The sequence below is a fragment of the Equus asinus genome, chromosome 18 (assembly GCF_041296235.1).
Source record: "Equus asinus isolate D_3611 breed Donkey chromosome 18, EquAss-T2T_v2, whole genome shotgun sequence".
Classification (NCBI taxonomy): domain Eukaryota; kingdom Metazoa; phylum Chordata; class Mammalia; order Perissodactyla; family Equidae; genus Equus; species Equus asinus.
This window is the reverse complement of record NC_091807.1, coordinates 28,377,460-28,390,230: the sequence shown is the minus strand read 5'-3', so window position 1 is coordinate 28,390,230 and position 12,771 is coordinate 28,377,460. Positions and strand designations below refer to the sequence as shown.

At 39.0% G+C, this 12,771-nt stretch overlaps 1 protein-coding gene across 1 annotated transcript; it reads left to right on the top strand.

Annotated features, from left to right (window-relative positions):
• The first annotated feature begins 6,156 nt into the window (after positions 1-6,156).
• On the top strand, positions 6,157-6,851 carry KRTAP7-1 (keratin associated protein 7-1). The gene has a single exon (XM_014866745.3). The coding sequence runs from the start codon at positions 6,199-6,201 to the stop codon at positions 6,460-6,462; it is 264 nt and encodes an 87-aa protein (XP_014722231.1). The 5' UTR covers positions 6,157-6,198; the 3' UTR covers positions 6,463-6,851.
• The last annotated feature ends 5,920 nt before the right edge of the window (positions 6,852-12,771 follow it).

The following is a 12,771-nucleotide window of genomic DNA, read 5'->3' as shown; positions in this document are numbered from 1 at the left end:
CCTGCCTCCACTCCTCTGTCTCTCTCAGTCTCTTGGGGGCTTTCCCAAGGTCTCTTCTCAGCCCCCTTTCTATTTCCTTGTGGCTATCATTCATTAGAATGGTTTAAAATTTTGCCTCGAGGAGGACAAAGACTCAATATACAGTTTTTGTATTGTCTTATTACTTATCATTATAGTGTGAGCATTTGGCAATGCCATTAAATAGTCTTCATAAATATAATTTGCAGTGGCTGCATAGCTTTTACAAGAACCATCATAAAAAGTCCCTGCCAGAATTTAGTCACAGAAAAAATGTCTATATATGGATTTTGGGGAAGGCGGCAGAATATAGAGAAAATCACTCTGGAAAGGGTCTTGTATCAAAATGACAGAATAAACACAGGCGCCTGCCTCCTTCTCCTTCTTCGTATCCTCAAAAATGATAGAAAAGATAATTTTGTTTAAAAAATAAGCCCGATCATAATAATTCTGGAAAAATAAAAAAGATTGCCGTCAGAGGGGAGTAGAAGTAAGGAATCTATTAGAGATAGAAAGTAGAGAGGCTTGGTTATGTGTAGGTCATGCTAAAACGGGTGGGAGCAATTCTGATAGCCGTGTTCAGTGGTGAGGAAGATAGTTCATTAGGAGCAGCTGGGTGAGCTGGTATATGTCTGTTCTTCCTTGTGCCAAGCAGCGTGCAGAAGAGTAATTCGCCTGAAATTTGGAGCAGTGAGTAGACAGCAAAGAGAAAAGTCTCTTGGTGGCTGGTGACAGGGGAGCTGGAGCAATGTGAATGGATTTGAGATAAATTTTGGAGTCTATTGGATCAGTGACAGATTAGATGTCTATGTGCGTGTGTGTATTTGTGTGTGAGCTGTATCAGTTTTCTCTCGCTGTGTAACAATATTGCCACAGACTTAGTGGTTTAAAACAATACACATTTATTGTCTCAGTTTCTGTGGGTCAGGGTTCTTGGCACAGCTTTGCTGGGGTCTGTGTTTCAGGGTCTCATCTGAAAGCTGCAACCAGAGTGTCTGCTGGGGCTGCGGTCTCATCTCAAGGCTGGAGTGGGGAAAGATCTGTTTCCAAGTTCACATGGTTGTTGGTGGAATTCAATTTCTTGTAGCCTATTGGACTGAGGGCTTCAGTTTCTCTTGTTGGCTGTGGCTGGATGCTAACTCCAGTTCACACCATGTGGGTCTCCACAACATACTAAGTGCTTTATCAAAACCAGCAAGGGAGAGAGTCTCTCATCAAGACAGATGTTGCAATCCTTGTAATATAATCCAGAAGTGATATCCTGTCATGTCATCATATTCTGTTCATTAGAAGCAAGTCACAGGTCCCATAAACACTCAGGAGAAGTATTTCTCAAAGGTGTGAATACCAAGAGGCAGAGGTTATGGGGGCCACTTCAGTCTGTCCACCACAGAAGGCAAGGTGCAGAAGAGGAATTATTTTTTTTCCTGCAAAATTGGTTGGATTCAAGTCTGTAATGGATAAGGACTCAAGACTTCTTGATTTTAGGCTCAAATCAACCCTGACAATGTAACATTGGATATTTCACTTTCTTTTCTGAATCTTACTTTCCTCACGTATAAAATGAAGAAAGGATTAGGCTAACATTTTCTCCAGCTCTGACATTCAGGATTTCTTACATTATATATATAAAAAATAACAAATAGCAGAAACTATTGCTTGATCCTTCTACCCTTTGAACTATCTTTTCTCATCATTTTTTCTTCCTTTCCTGGATAATCATCTGTGAAGGATCGTCTACCAGTTCTTGTTTTTTAATAAGCAGTGCAATTCTTAATTACTTACAGTGCAGATTCTCCCTTTTCTTTCACTGATTGTTTTCCCTCAAAGATAACCAATAAACTATTTTTGCCAAATTCATCGAAGTGATCTCAATCTGCATCCTCCTTGGCTCTATTCTGAGATTAGGTACCACTGACTTTCCTGACCTTGAAAGTGCCACTTGTTATAGCATCTGTTAGTGTTGTTATCTTGACTCCCCTGCTACACTCTGACTCATGTTTACTGATATCTCTGAATTCTGTTTTTCCTCATCCCTCTAAAAATAGGTGTCTCCAATGTTCTGTTCTCCATCTTTTTCTTTTATCTAGTGGAACTTATCTATCAACATTCTTGAAGTATTTCTTCAAGAAAGATGAGGCCTGATCATTATGTTTAGCTTTTTCTGTTCTAAGCTTTTTTCTTTATTTTCAAATGTATATCTACAACCTCCTTGGCACAAGTGACCTCTACAAATTAAAATCTTTCTCCAGATAGCCCTATTTCCATTACCAGAAGCACGTTTTCCCAGGTTCCAGGAGTAATTCTTTGAGTCCCTTTTTTTCCATCATGGCTGACATCTTATTCATTGCTAAGTAAGTCCTGTACATTTTTCCTGCACAATGTCACTCAACTCTGTCTTCTTATTCCCATTTTTATTGCTGCCAGCTTAACTCAGATTCTCAATTATTTTTTTGAATTGACAATTCTAATAGAATATTAATAGATGTCTCTCCCTCCATAGCTCTTTCCTACAATCCATCATTTCCACTAATCCAGTGCTAATCACATCATTTCCTCAATTCAATCCTTTAGTAACTGCTCTTTATCTATCCCCACACCTGTCCTGTGTAGAAGGCCATCCTTTCTCTAACTCTGGCACTCATTTGTCAGAAATTTCCCCTTGACTCCTCTACATATGCGCAGTCCTCTATCTAAAGGGATCAGCTCACCAATCCCCAAACAAACCCTGACACCTCTGCTCTGCCTTTGCCTATGGTGTTCCTTTTTCCTAAATAGCTTTTTTTCTCCACCTGTTGAAATCATACTCATCTTTCAAGGCGCATTCCAACAACCATCTTGCTCATTCATTCATTCATTCAAGAGTTTAAGAGATACTTATTGAGTTCCAACTATGTATTAGTCAGGCACGAAGAAGACAGACAAGGTGCCTACCATCAGGGCATTCTAGTGAGGAAGACAGACCATGAGAAAGGTGACCAGTGTGGCTGGATCATAGGCAGGGAGGAAAAGTCGTATGAAGTGATGATGGAAAGTTAGAAAGGAACAGACTATGTGCAAAGTTGAATTTTTGTTTTCCTAAGAGCAATAGGAAGTCACTGAAGGCTTTCTAACTAAGGTAAAACACACCTTCTTTTCAAAGGGTCACATTAGCTGATGTTTGGGAAAAATCCTATGGAGAGAGTGTAAACGAGGGAGAAGGGAAACCAGTGAAGGTGCTGTGGCGGCAGTCCCTGGTAGAGGTGACTGTGGTTTAATTGGGTGATAGTGGTGAGGATGGAGACATGTGAATGGACTTCAGATGTATTTTGGAGGCAGAGCTAACTGGACCTGGTGACAGATGAAGGAATTATAACCAACAAAGGAATTAAGATTTTGTTCTGAACAACTAGATGGTGGAGTTATTTACTAAGACGGGAAAGGCTGGGGGAAGGAATAGGGGTGTAGAAGAAAATGAGTAGACCAAGTATTGAAATGCTAAAAATCATTTATACACAAATGTTCATAGCAAGTAGCCCAATATTGGAAACAACATAAATGTCTGTCAATTGACTAATGGATAAACAAAATGTGATATATCCATACAATGGAATGCTACTTGGGAGCAAAAAGGAATGAACTGTTGACACATGCTACAAAATGGATGAAATTTGAAAATATTATGGCCAGACACAAAAGGCCACATGTTGTGTCATTCTATGTGAAATGTCCAGAAAGGGCAAATCATAGAAACAGAACTTACATTAGTTCACAACCACCAGGTTGTGAATGAGGAGTGCCTTTTAATGGGTATGAGGTTTCTTTTTGGGGTGATGAAAACGTTCTGAAATTGGATAATGGTGGTGGTTGCATAACTCCGTGAATAGAAGAACCACTGAACTGTAAACTTTAAAAGGGTGAAATTTACCATATGTGAATTGCATCTCAAAGAAGGTATATTTGAAAAAAAATTTGAGATGCTGTTTTGGTCTATGTTCTCCAGAGAGCAAAGTTTCAGGGGGAAGAGCTTATGTATTACTTCTTTCTTAGGAAGCAGGGATGAGGGGAAGGGGAACCAAGCAGGGAAGGGTGGAGAGCTCAGGGGGGTTTCACTTCTTGGAAGCTGCCTGGACACATTGCTGTTACTTCCCTTACTATTCAGGTGTGTGCTGAGAAAGAAAACAGAGCACAGGCGAAATGGAAAAGACAAACAAAGGTTTTTTTCTTTAATTACGTCTATCGCCTAGAGTGAAAGGAAATAGGACACCTGTGGCTGACGCTCACCAAGCCTGCCAATGAGCGATAAGCAGCTCAGGGCAATTTTACAGAGCCGAGGAAAGATGAATTCCTTGAAATCTCATCAAACACCGGCCCAGAATTTATCCGGATGATTTATCCATGAGAATCAACTGAGATACTCATTAAAAATATAAATTTGCAGAATCTCATGGTGGTAGTGGGAGAGGAGAGCTCCGGAAATCTGAATTTCAAACAAGTTCTTTAGGGGATTCTGTCCGCTTACATTTGGAAACCTCAACTTCAGTCCTGTAGTTCAACTGAGTAATTAAAATACCACTGCCACCTGGTGGCAGCAGGTCCAAATTACAGGTTGGAATGTCATTGCACGGGAGAATCAGCAGTTAAATTTTTCAAGCAACCACCCAAACACTTATAATTCTTAGTCACCTCTGCCCTCTCCTACTCACAGACATATTTTTGAGTTTTCTGGATTATTGGATGTAGAGTTTATATAATTTTCACCCTTGACACAGCCTCTTATCACTTCAATTCATTTCTTTTCTTAAAAACTGAATTTGAAAATAGACCTAATCTTTTGATTCCTTCCAACTGCAAACTCTCATAACATGTAATCAGTTTGTAGAATAAAAGAAATCATATCTACTTACGTAAAATAATCTGTAGAAAGCTCTTCTGTCAGGTGGAATCTTAATAAAGAGAGAGAGGTCTGACTGGAATAATTAGTTTTGCCTGTTAGGCTCTATGATTGTCCATTAAGGCGGGAATACATCAAAGGAGTTGGTGTCCTCAAAGTTTTCTTTTTCTACTTTACAAAGAATCCAGACTCTTTTTCATCTACAAAAAAGATTATTTCCTAAACGTTTGAATTGAAATAGACTTAGCTTTGCTGAGCTCAAATTCTTTCTGGCTTACCTTCATCATGAGAAATGGCCCTACAGGGTGAAATGGGAGCAGAAGTCAGTGCTGCATTCTTAAATCCAACTGGCATTGCACAGTGGGTCAAGGCATCGAGGCTTGTTTTACCAGGAGTCAATAAGAACCAAACATGGTATAACATGACTTTGAAATTGGGCATCATTCCACTAAGCCCCAGAGTGGCAACTCTACAAGAGAGCTTGGCAGTGTTCTAGATAGTTTACAACCAAAGATTGTATGTTCTCTGTGAAAAAAAAATACATGTTAACAAGGAGGATGCTCATAAATGAAATACATGAAAATTACTAGTGGTTTATCCACAGCCATTCTATTCTTTGGTGTCCTTGCAGTCTCTGTAAAAAGACTTGTGCTGAAGAACTTGTGTTGCAATACTTTAAAAATTAAAAAAAAATTATTGCGATGAAATTCATAGAACATAAAACGAACCATTTTAAAGCAAACAATTCAGTGGTATTTGGTACATTCACAGTGTTTTGTAACCACCACCCCTAGTTCCAAATAATTTTCTTCCCCCCAAAAGAAACTGTACCCATTAAGCAGTTAGTATACCAATGTTTTTGAATGAGATATGGAGAGAATTTCAGGAAGCTTTAGAAGCGTTTACATTGTTGCCAAAGCTTTTTAAATCTAGCTATGTCAGTAGGGAGGAGTTTATAATCAAAGGATTTAGAGTTTCACATGATGCTATCAGAACAGTAAACTATGGGTTGCTGATGAAAAGAATTCAATTGTATGTCAAGGATGATCACTCGCTTTGAAGATACAACACATTCCTTTGCAAACAGGAAGGCCAAAAAAATGTGGGCAATGAGTCTGTGGGTTCCTTTGTATGCATTTTATTAGCAAATGATAGAATTATTTATGCAAATGAATGGGAAGATGTCTAGACAAGCGTGTCATGCCCACCAGCTTGAGGTATAAAAAGCCCCGTGCAGGAGAACTCCATCCACACTTGGGTAACTTGCTCTTCCCAATTGATCCAAATCCTTCTCAACTCCTGCCACCATGACTCGTTTCTTCAGCTGTGGAAGCTACTTCCCAGGCTATCCTTGCTATGGAACCAACTTCCATGGGACCTTCAGAGCCACCCCCCTGAATGTTGTCGTGCCCCTGGGCTCTCCCCTGAACTATGGTCTTGGATGCAATGGCTATAGTTCCCTGGGCTACAGCTTTGGTGGTAGCAACATCAGCAACCTGGGCTGTGGCTATGGTGGCAGCTTTTCCAGGCCTTGGGGCTCTGGCTCTGGCTTTGGCTACAGCACCTACTGATGAACCAACGGCTCCAGGCAACTACCGGACTCTCAATCAACTCTTTATGCATAGGACAACCTGAAGAGCAAAGACTGCTTTCCTGCCTTCAGATGTGCTTGGGAGATGCATCTTCCATCTTCTTGCTAATGTCTTACTGAGGTCCAGGTCTTTGATGATGCTGAACAAATTACCCAGGCATCAAATGTTGAACTGATACTCATCTACAGCCAAAGAAAGCAAAATGTATTTCTTTAACATACCTGAATTTTAGCAGTAAAGCAAGAAGTTTGCCTCTTACTATTGCTCTGCTCATCTAGTATTAAATTCTGCATCAACATCAATGTATTACAAATGCGTGTGGGTGGGAAGGGGTTTGGCTGTTAGTCTCTTAATAAATCTAATTCATTCAGCACAAATATTTTTGTTCTGGTTATTTATTTTACTGTACTTTTATGTTTTTGAATTTGTCAATCGGTTTCAACCTGTAATGGTTGACTTTAGTCAAATCTTATTCTGATTTCAGACTGGGCAGCAGGATAGGGTGAAGCCTAACCACTTGTCCCTTTATGTTGAGATTTCAATTTTTAAAAATTCCTTAAAAATGTTCTAAATTTAATCCAAATATACTGCATTTTTTAGTGTTAGTGTTTCTCCACGCTGATTATAAACAGGAACATTTCTTAGCTGTTGAATGCTAAAAAAATTTCTTTCCTCCTTTCATTTGTGGCACAATTCCATTTTGGTTCATTTTCCTTTTCCTGCTGTTTGTAGAACTCACCTCTAGAGAGATTTGAACTCCACAGACTATTGGAAGAATTTCAACTAAATGGACTTAGTTATGAATCTCTGTATTTAGAAGTTCCCAAGATGTGATCAATAAAGGGAAGCCAACAGCTAAAATCACATGGTATTTTTTTCCCTTCTTTGATAGATGGGTTTTATTTTTCCCACCTTTTTCACCTCTGATTACACATATAGCCGTATTAAGAATGAAGCGTTTATTCTTTAGAATGATGGTTGCCATCAAAAGCACTTGAAATGATGTGTGGTCTGCACTTAGAAAATGCTTCTTGTCTTGCTTACTGAAAAATCTCTGCTTTATCAAGGCAAAATACGTTACGTTTGAATTAAGGCTCATCTATTCATATATCAAGTACTTGTTGCAGCCCTGCCTGTCTCAGAGACGATGCTCGATAACTGTTCATTGACTTGACTTGTTAAATCTCTGCTTTATAGGTGCAAAATATTGTAGAGTCCAATGTAAGTTTCATTCATGTATGCATGAAGTATTATTGGGCATTGACCACTGTGTTAAGAATTTGGGGCTGTAAAAATACCTAGCATAGGGACTTTGGTCTGAGAAGCTGACTATTTTCGAGAGATACTCATTCAGTAGACACTCATCAAGTAGCTACAACACCAAGATTGTCCTAAGATTTGGGGACACAGAAATAAATAAACACAATCCTTGCCCTCAAGAGTTAAATACACTTTATTCAATATTTAAAGGGCATTTGATAGTCTCCTCTTTTACCCCGAATAATGTTCTATGAATGATTATCCATAAATAGATATATATTCCTTACTCATTTCCTTCCAAGAACTCAAAATAGGAGACAGCCTATGATAAGAGCCATGTACATACATATGAGTCCATTTACTTTAAGAACAAAGACATGGCACCACTCATCAGGCCATGCTGAGGTGGCATCCCACCTAACACAACCAGAGGCACTCACAGCTAGAATATACAACTATGTACTGGGGGGCTTTGGGGAGAAGAAGGAAAAAAAAAAAGAACAAGGACAATATAATTATTAAAATTAGGAAATTTAATATTTATGTAATACTATTATTTAATCTGTAGTACATGCTCAAGTTTTGTCAATTGTCACAATAATGTTCCTTGTAGTTCTTTTTTCCCTTGGTCTACAGTATAAACTGTATAGTAGATTTCAGAGAAGGGAGGTTAGGGTGCGTAGAAATGATCATGAGAGGACTAAGAGTTACATCTCAAGGCAGATGTGGCTGTGCAAAAGGGAAAAGAAAAGGGCTATCTGAAGATGAAGTGGGCTATCCCTGGCAAAGCTACAACGCATAGGCAGAATGACCTGTTTTTGGGGAGATTCAGAGGGCATCAAGTACAGTGGATGATTTGGGATCTTTTTTTTTTTTGAGGAAGATCAGCCCTGACCTAACGTTTGCCGCCAATCCTCCTCTTTTTGCTGAGGAAGACTGGTTCTGAGCTAACCTCCATGCCCATCTTCGTCTACTTTCTATGTGGGATGCCACCACAGCATGGCTTGACAAGCAGCGCGTAGGTCCACACCTGGGATCCAAATTGGCGAACCCTGGGTCACCAAAGTGGAATGTGTGAACTTAACTGCTGCACCATGGGCCAGCCCCCTACCTTTTCTTCTAAAGCCATAATTGTTATGGATTTTGTCAATTAGATAATTTTTTATTTTGATGTAATGTCAAATTTATAGAAAATTTGCTATGATAGTGCAAAGAAGTCCAGGATACCTGGATTTATTAAATGTTTATATTTTGCCCCATTTTATCATTATATATAATATATGTAATACAGTGTATGTATATAGTAATATATATATTTAATAGTTATATAGTGTCAAATCCACTCTGGAATAAATTTCAGCTATTGTGCTCACTTATCTAAGAACAAGGATAGTGCAATTGTGAGAATTAGGAAATTTAATATTGATATAATACTATTATCTAATCTACATCCATATTCTAATTTAGTCAATTATCCTAATGATGTCCCTTATAGTTACGTTTTCCCGGGCCCAGGGTCTGATTCAGTGTCATGTATGTCTCTTTAATCTCCTTTGATCCGGATCAGTTCCTCAGTCTTTCTCTTTCTTGACTTTAACTGACTTGAAGGATGCAGGCCAAAAATTGTATAGAATGTTCTTTGATGTAGATTTATCTGAATTTTGTCATGATTAGATTCTTACTTTGCATTTTTGGTAGAAATGTCATAGAAGTGATGCTGTACCCTTCTCAGTGCATCATATCAGGAGGCACTCTATGTTGGTTTATGCAAATTTGGTAGGCGTTAACTTTGATCACTTGATGAAAGAAGTGTCCTTCAAATTTCTTCACTGTAAAGTTGCTATTTACCCCTTTGTAATTGATAATTAATTTGTGTGTTGATACTTGGACACTATGTAAATATCCTATTCCTTATCCAGCTTTCACTGACTAATTTTAAGATCTATTCACAAGTTTCTAATTTCATAAATCCTTCTACATTTATTAGTTGGCATTCTACTATAAGAAAGAATTTCTTCTTCTCCCAATTTATTTTTTTGTGTGTATTTATTAATATCAATATTTATATTAATATGAGCTTGTGGATTCTTATTTAACTCAATATGTTATAATACATTAATACTATTAATAATTTTGATGCTCAAATTGTCCCAGATTTGGACAATGGGAACATCTTCATGCCGGCTCCTATGTCCTTTAAAAATGGCCCCCATAGCTTACTTTCTGGCTCAACAAGATATTCCAGGTTCATCTTGAACTTTTCTGCTCCAGTCATGGAATTGATGATTTCTCCACGAACCCTAGACCCCTTAAGTGAAGCTACGATTGTTAATCATCCTTTCAGATTTATTAACGACACTAAGAAGCTGCATTGGAGCTCCGTGTATGAGGAAAAGTTAGTTGATAGGCAGAATTCACTTGAGGGTAAGAAAGGGGCTGGCTGACCTTTAGGCTGTGGGCCGGGGTGGGGTGGGGGGGGGGGTGGCGTGGCAGGGGGTGTCCCCAAATACCAGAATATAAAGGTCATTTGCTCTACAGTTCAAGTGACCACACCTGTTGTTCTAGGACCCCTCTCTTCTTCAACTAGATTTTCATTTAACCTCCTTATCTCTGTTTCAGCCCCAAGGCTGGTATTTTTCTTGGTGTTGTGAGTCTCAGTTCTCTCTGGGAATTCGAGGTAAGCTTGGCTTACTCTTTGCTTTTAGCCCCTCCCCTCACAGTTTCTGCTGTGGCTTCCTCCTTCATTCTGTTTTCTCTCCATCTCCCTCTCACCATTCAGAAATTCAGTTAATCTCTCCTCCATTGATTTTGTCCCTACTATTCTCTCAGTCATGGTTGGCTTCCACCTTTTTCACTATTTTACTATAATTTATTGGGTTCTGAGGAAGTTCCAAGAGGAGAAAAATCTATGTGGTCAGTCTGCCATCTTGAACCTGAAAAATATAAATGCCTTAAAGAGATACAAGACGAGATTAAGTACAACAGCTTTTCTCTTTTTTCCTGCAGTAATTATGTGATAGATACAACAATGGATAATTTCACTGTTTATTTACATAGCAGGTTTTTCAGGTAAGTTTCATTGTCTACCATATTACTAAAGGGGGAACAAAAATTGAAAAGTTAAATAATTTGAGGCTGCATCATTCTTTTGCAAAGAAAAATGCCAAGATATAGCCAAGGATCTGACTCCAAATCCATCCCTCCACTCTAAAACAAGTTATACAACGCTTTTTAAATTGTAGAACTCTTTTCCAGAGATTTCCCTGCTTACTGTCACCTCCTAAGCTGTTAATAATTATACCTTATATTTACATAGTGATTTACAATTTACAAAATACTTCCATATAATTTTATTTGATTCTGATAATTGTCTTGGGAGATAGGTATCACGAGGGAATTGATGGAAATCAAGTATTTTCTCAAGTGGGCAAACATTCACCAAGAGGGAAAGCTGACACTTGAGCCAAGGTAGCAAACTGAGGTCTTCGGATTCCTTCCATGCCCATTGTTCTAGCACTGATAACACAGGCAGAGCATCCATTATGTGTTTTGCTGATTTGACCCAAATTGAGATTATCAGGACCTTCCAGTATTTTCACAAGCCTGCCAAGTAAATTTGAATAATTATTAGGCTCCATTTTTTATCTTGACATCAAGTCCTTAGCTTTCCCTCCTCATTATCTGTAAGAAATAATGGCAGGTCTTCATACCTAATTTTTGCCGCAATTCACACCCTTATCATTTCTTGCCTGAATTACTACACCAGCTGCCTATCTAGTCTGCCAGCCAGTATCCAATCCATCTTCCATACAGCAGACATATTCATCTCTCAAGATGCAAATCTAATAATGCAAATCTCATTTCCCACCTCTCCTTAATGTGCTTCCTTTTCCCCTGCGATGAGACCTACGTAGTTCTTTGCTCCCTTCTGCCCTCTTCTTCATCTAGTGAACTCCTACAGATCTTTTAAAAAGCCTTCCTCTGCCCCAGGCATTTTCCCGTGCTCCAGTTTAAAAGCCCATCTCTGTTTAGTTTTTATACTGCACTGTTGAAGCCCACCAACCAGACCACCAGGAACACACTTGTAGTCGAACAAAGTTGGGTTTATTAACTTGTTTCAACAATGTAGGTCACGCAGTATAAGAAACTGCAGGATGTCTCCATGAGAGGATGTTAGGAGGGGTCTGTTCTAGGATTTGGGCTTGAATTAGTTGATTTTGGAGAGAATTAAAGGAAGTAGGCGTCTCTTCTGGATTGGGTACTATCTGTAACAAATTTCTACAAACTTAGTGGCCTAAGTTTGTAACAAAACAAATTTCTTCTTGCAGTTTTGGAGGTCAGAAGCTCAAAATGGGTTTTAGCGAGCTCAAATCAAGGTGTAGGTGGGCCTGCAGTCACTGTGGAGGCTGTAGGGGGAATCTGTTTCCTCAGCTTTTCCAGATTCTAGAGGCTGCCCCAATTTCTTGGTTTGTGCTCCTCTTCCTCCATCTTTGAAAACAGTAGCATAGCATCTTCAAATCTCTCACCCTGATTCGGACTCTGAGCCTCCTGCCTTCCTCTTTGACTTATAAGGATTTTTTTGATTACACTGGGCCCGCCCAGATAATCCAGGATAATCTCTCTACCTCAAGACCAGTGGATTAGCAAACTTAATTCCCTCCTCCCATGTAATAGAACATATTCACAGGTTCCAGATCAGAACGGTGACATCTTTGAGGAACCATCAGTCTGCCTCTCACAGGTTCTATAAGAAAGCAGGCCTAATTCTATGATTGGGTGTTTGAACAATTTTTATTTAGGAGGCAGAACAAGGCTAAAGTTGTTATTGGTAAAGAGGCAGCAACCGCTGAAGAGGTTTAGTCATTTCTGTGGTTTGAACAGTGTTCTTGTTTTCATCTGTTCTTAGACATGATTATAGAGTAGTCTTGTTTTTGCCTCACTCCATCATTGTCACAGACTGACCTCATCTGATTTGATGTTCTGGATATGGTGGATGGGAAGTAGGGAGTGCTCTGGTTTACCACTAGT

Bases quoted from the DNA above. Each gene is read 5' to 3' on its own strand.
- KRTAP7-1 (XM_014866745.3), top strand. From the start codon at position 6,199: ATGACTCGTTTCTTCAGCTGTGGAAGCTACTTCCCAGGCTATCCTTGC.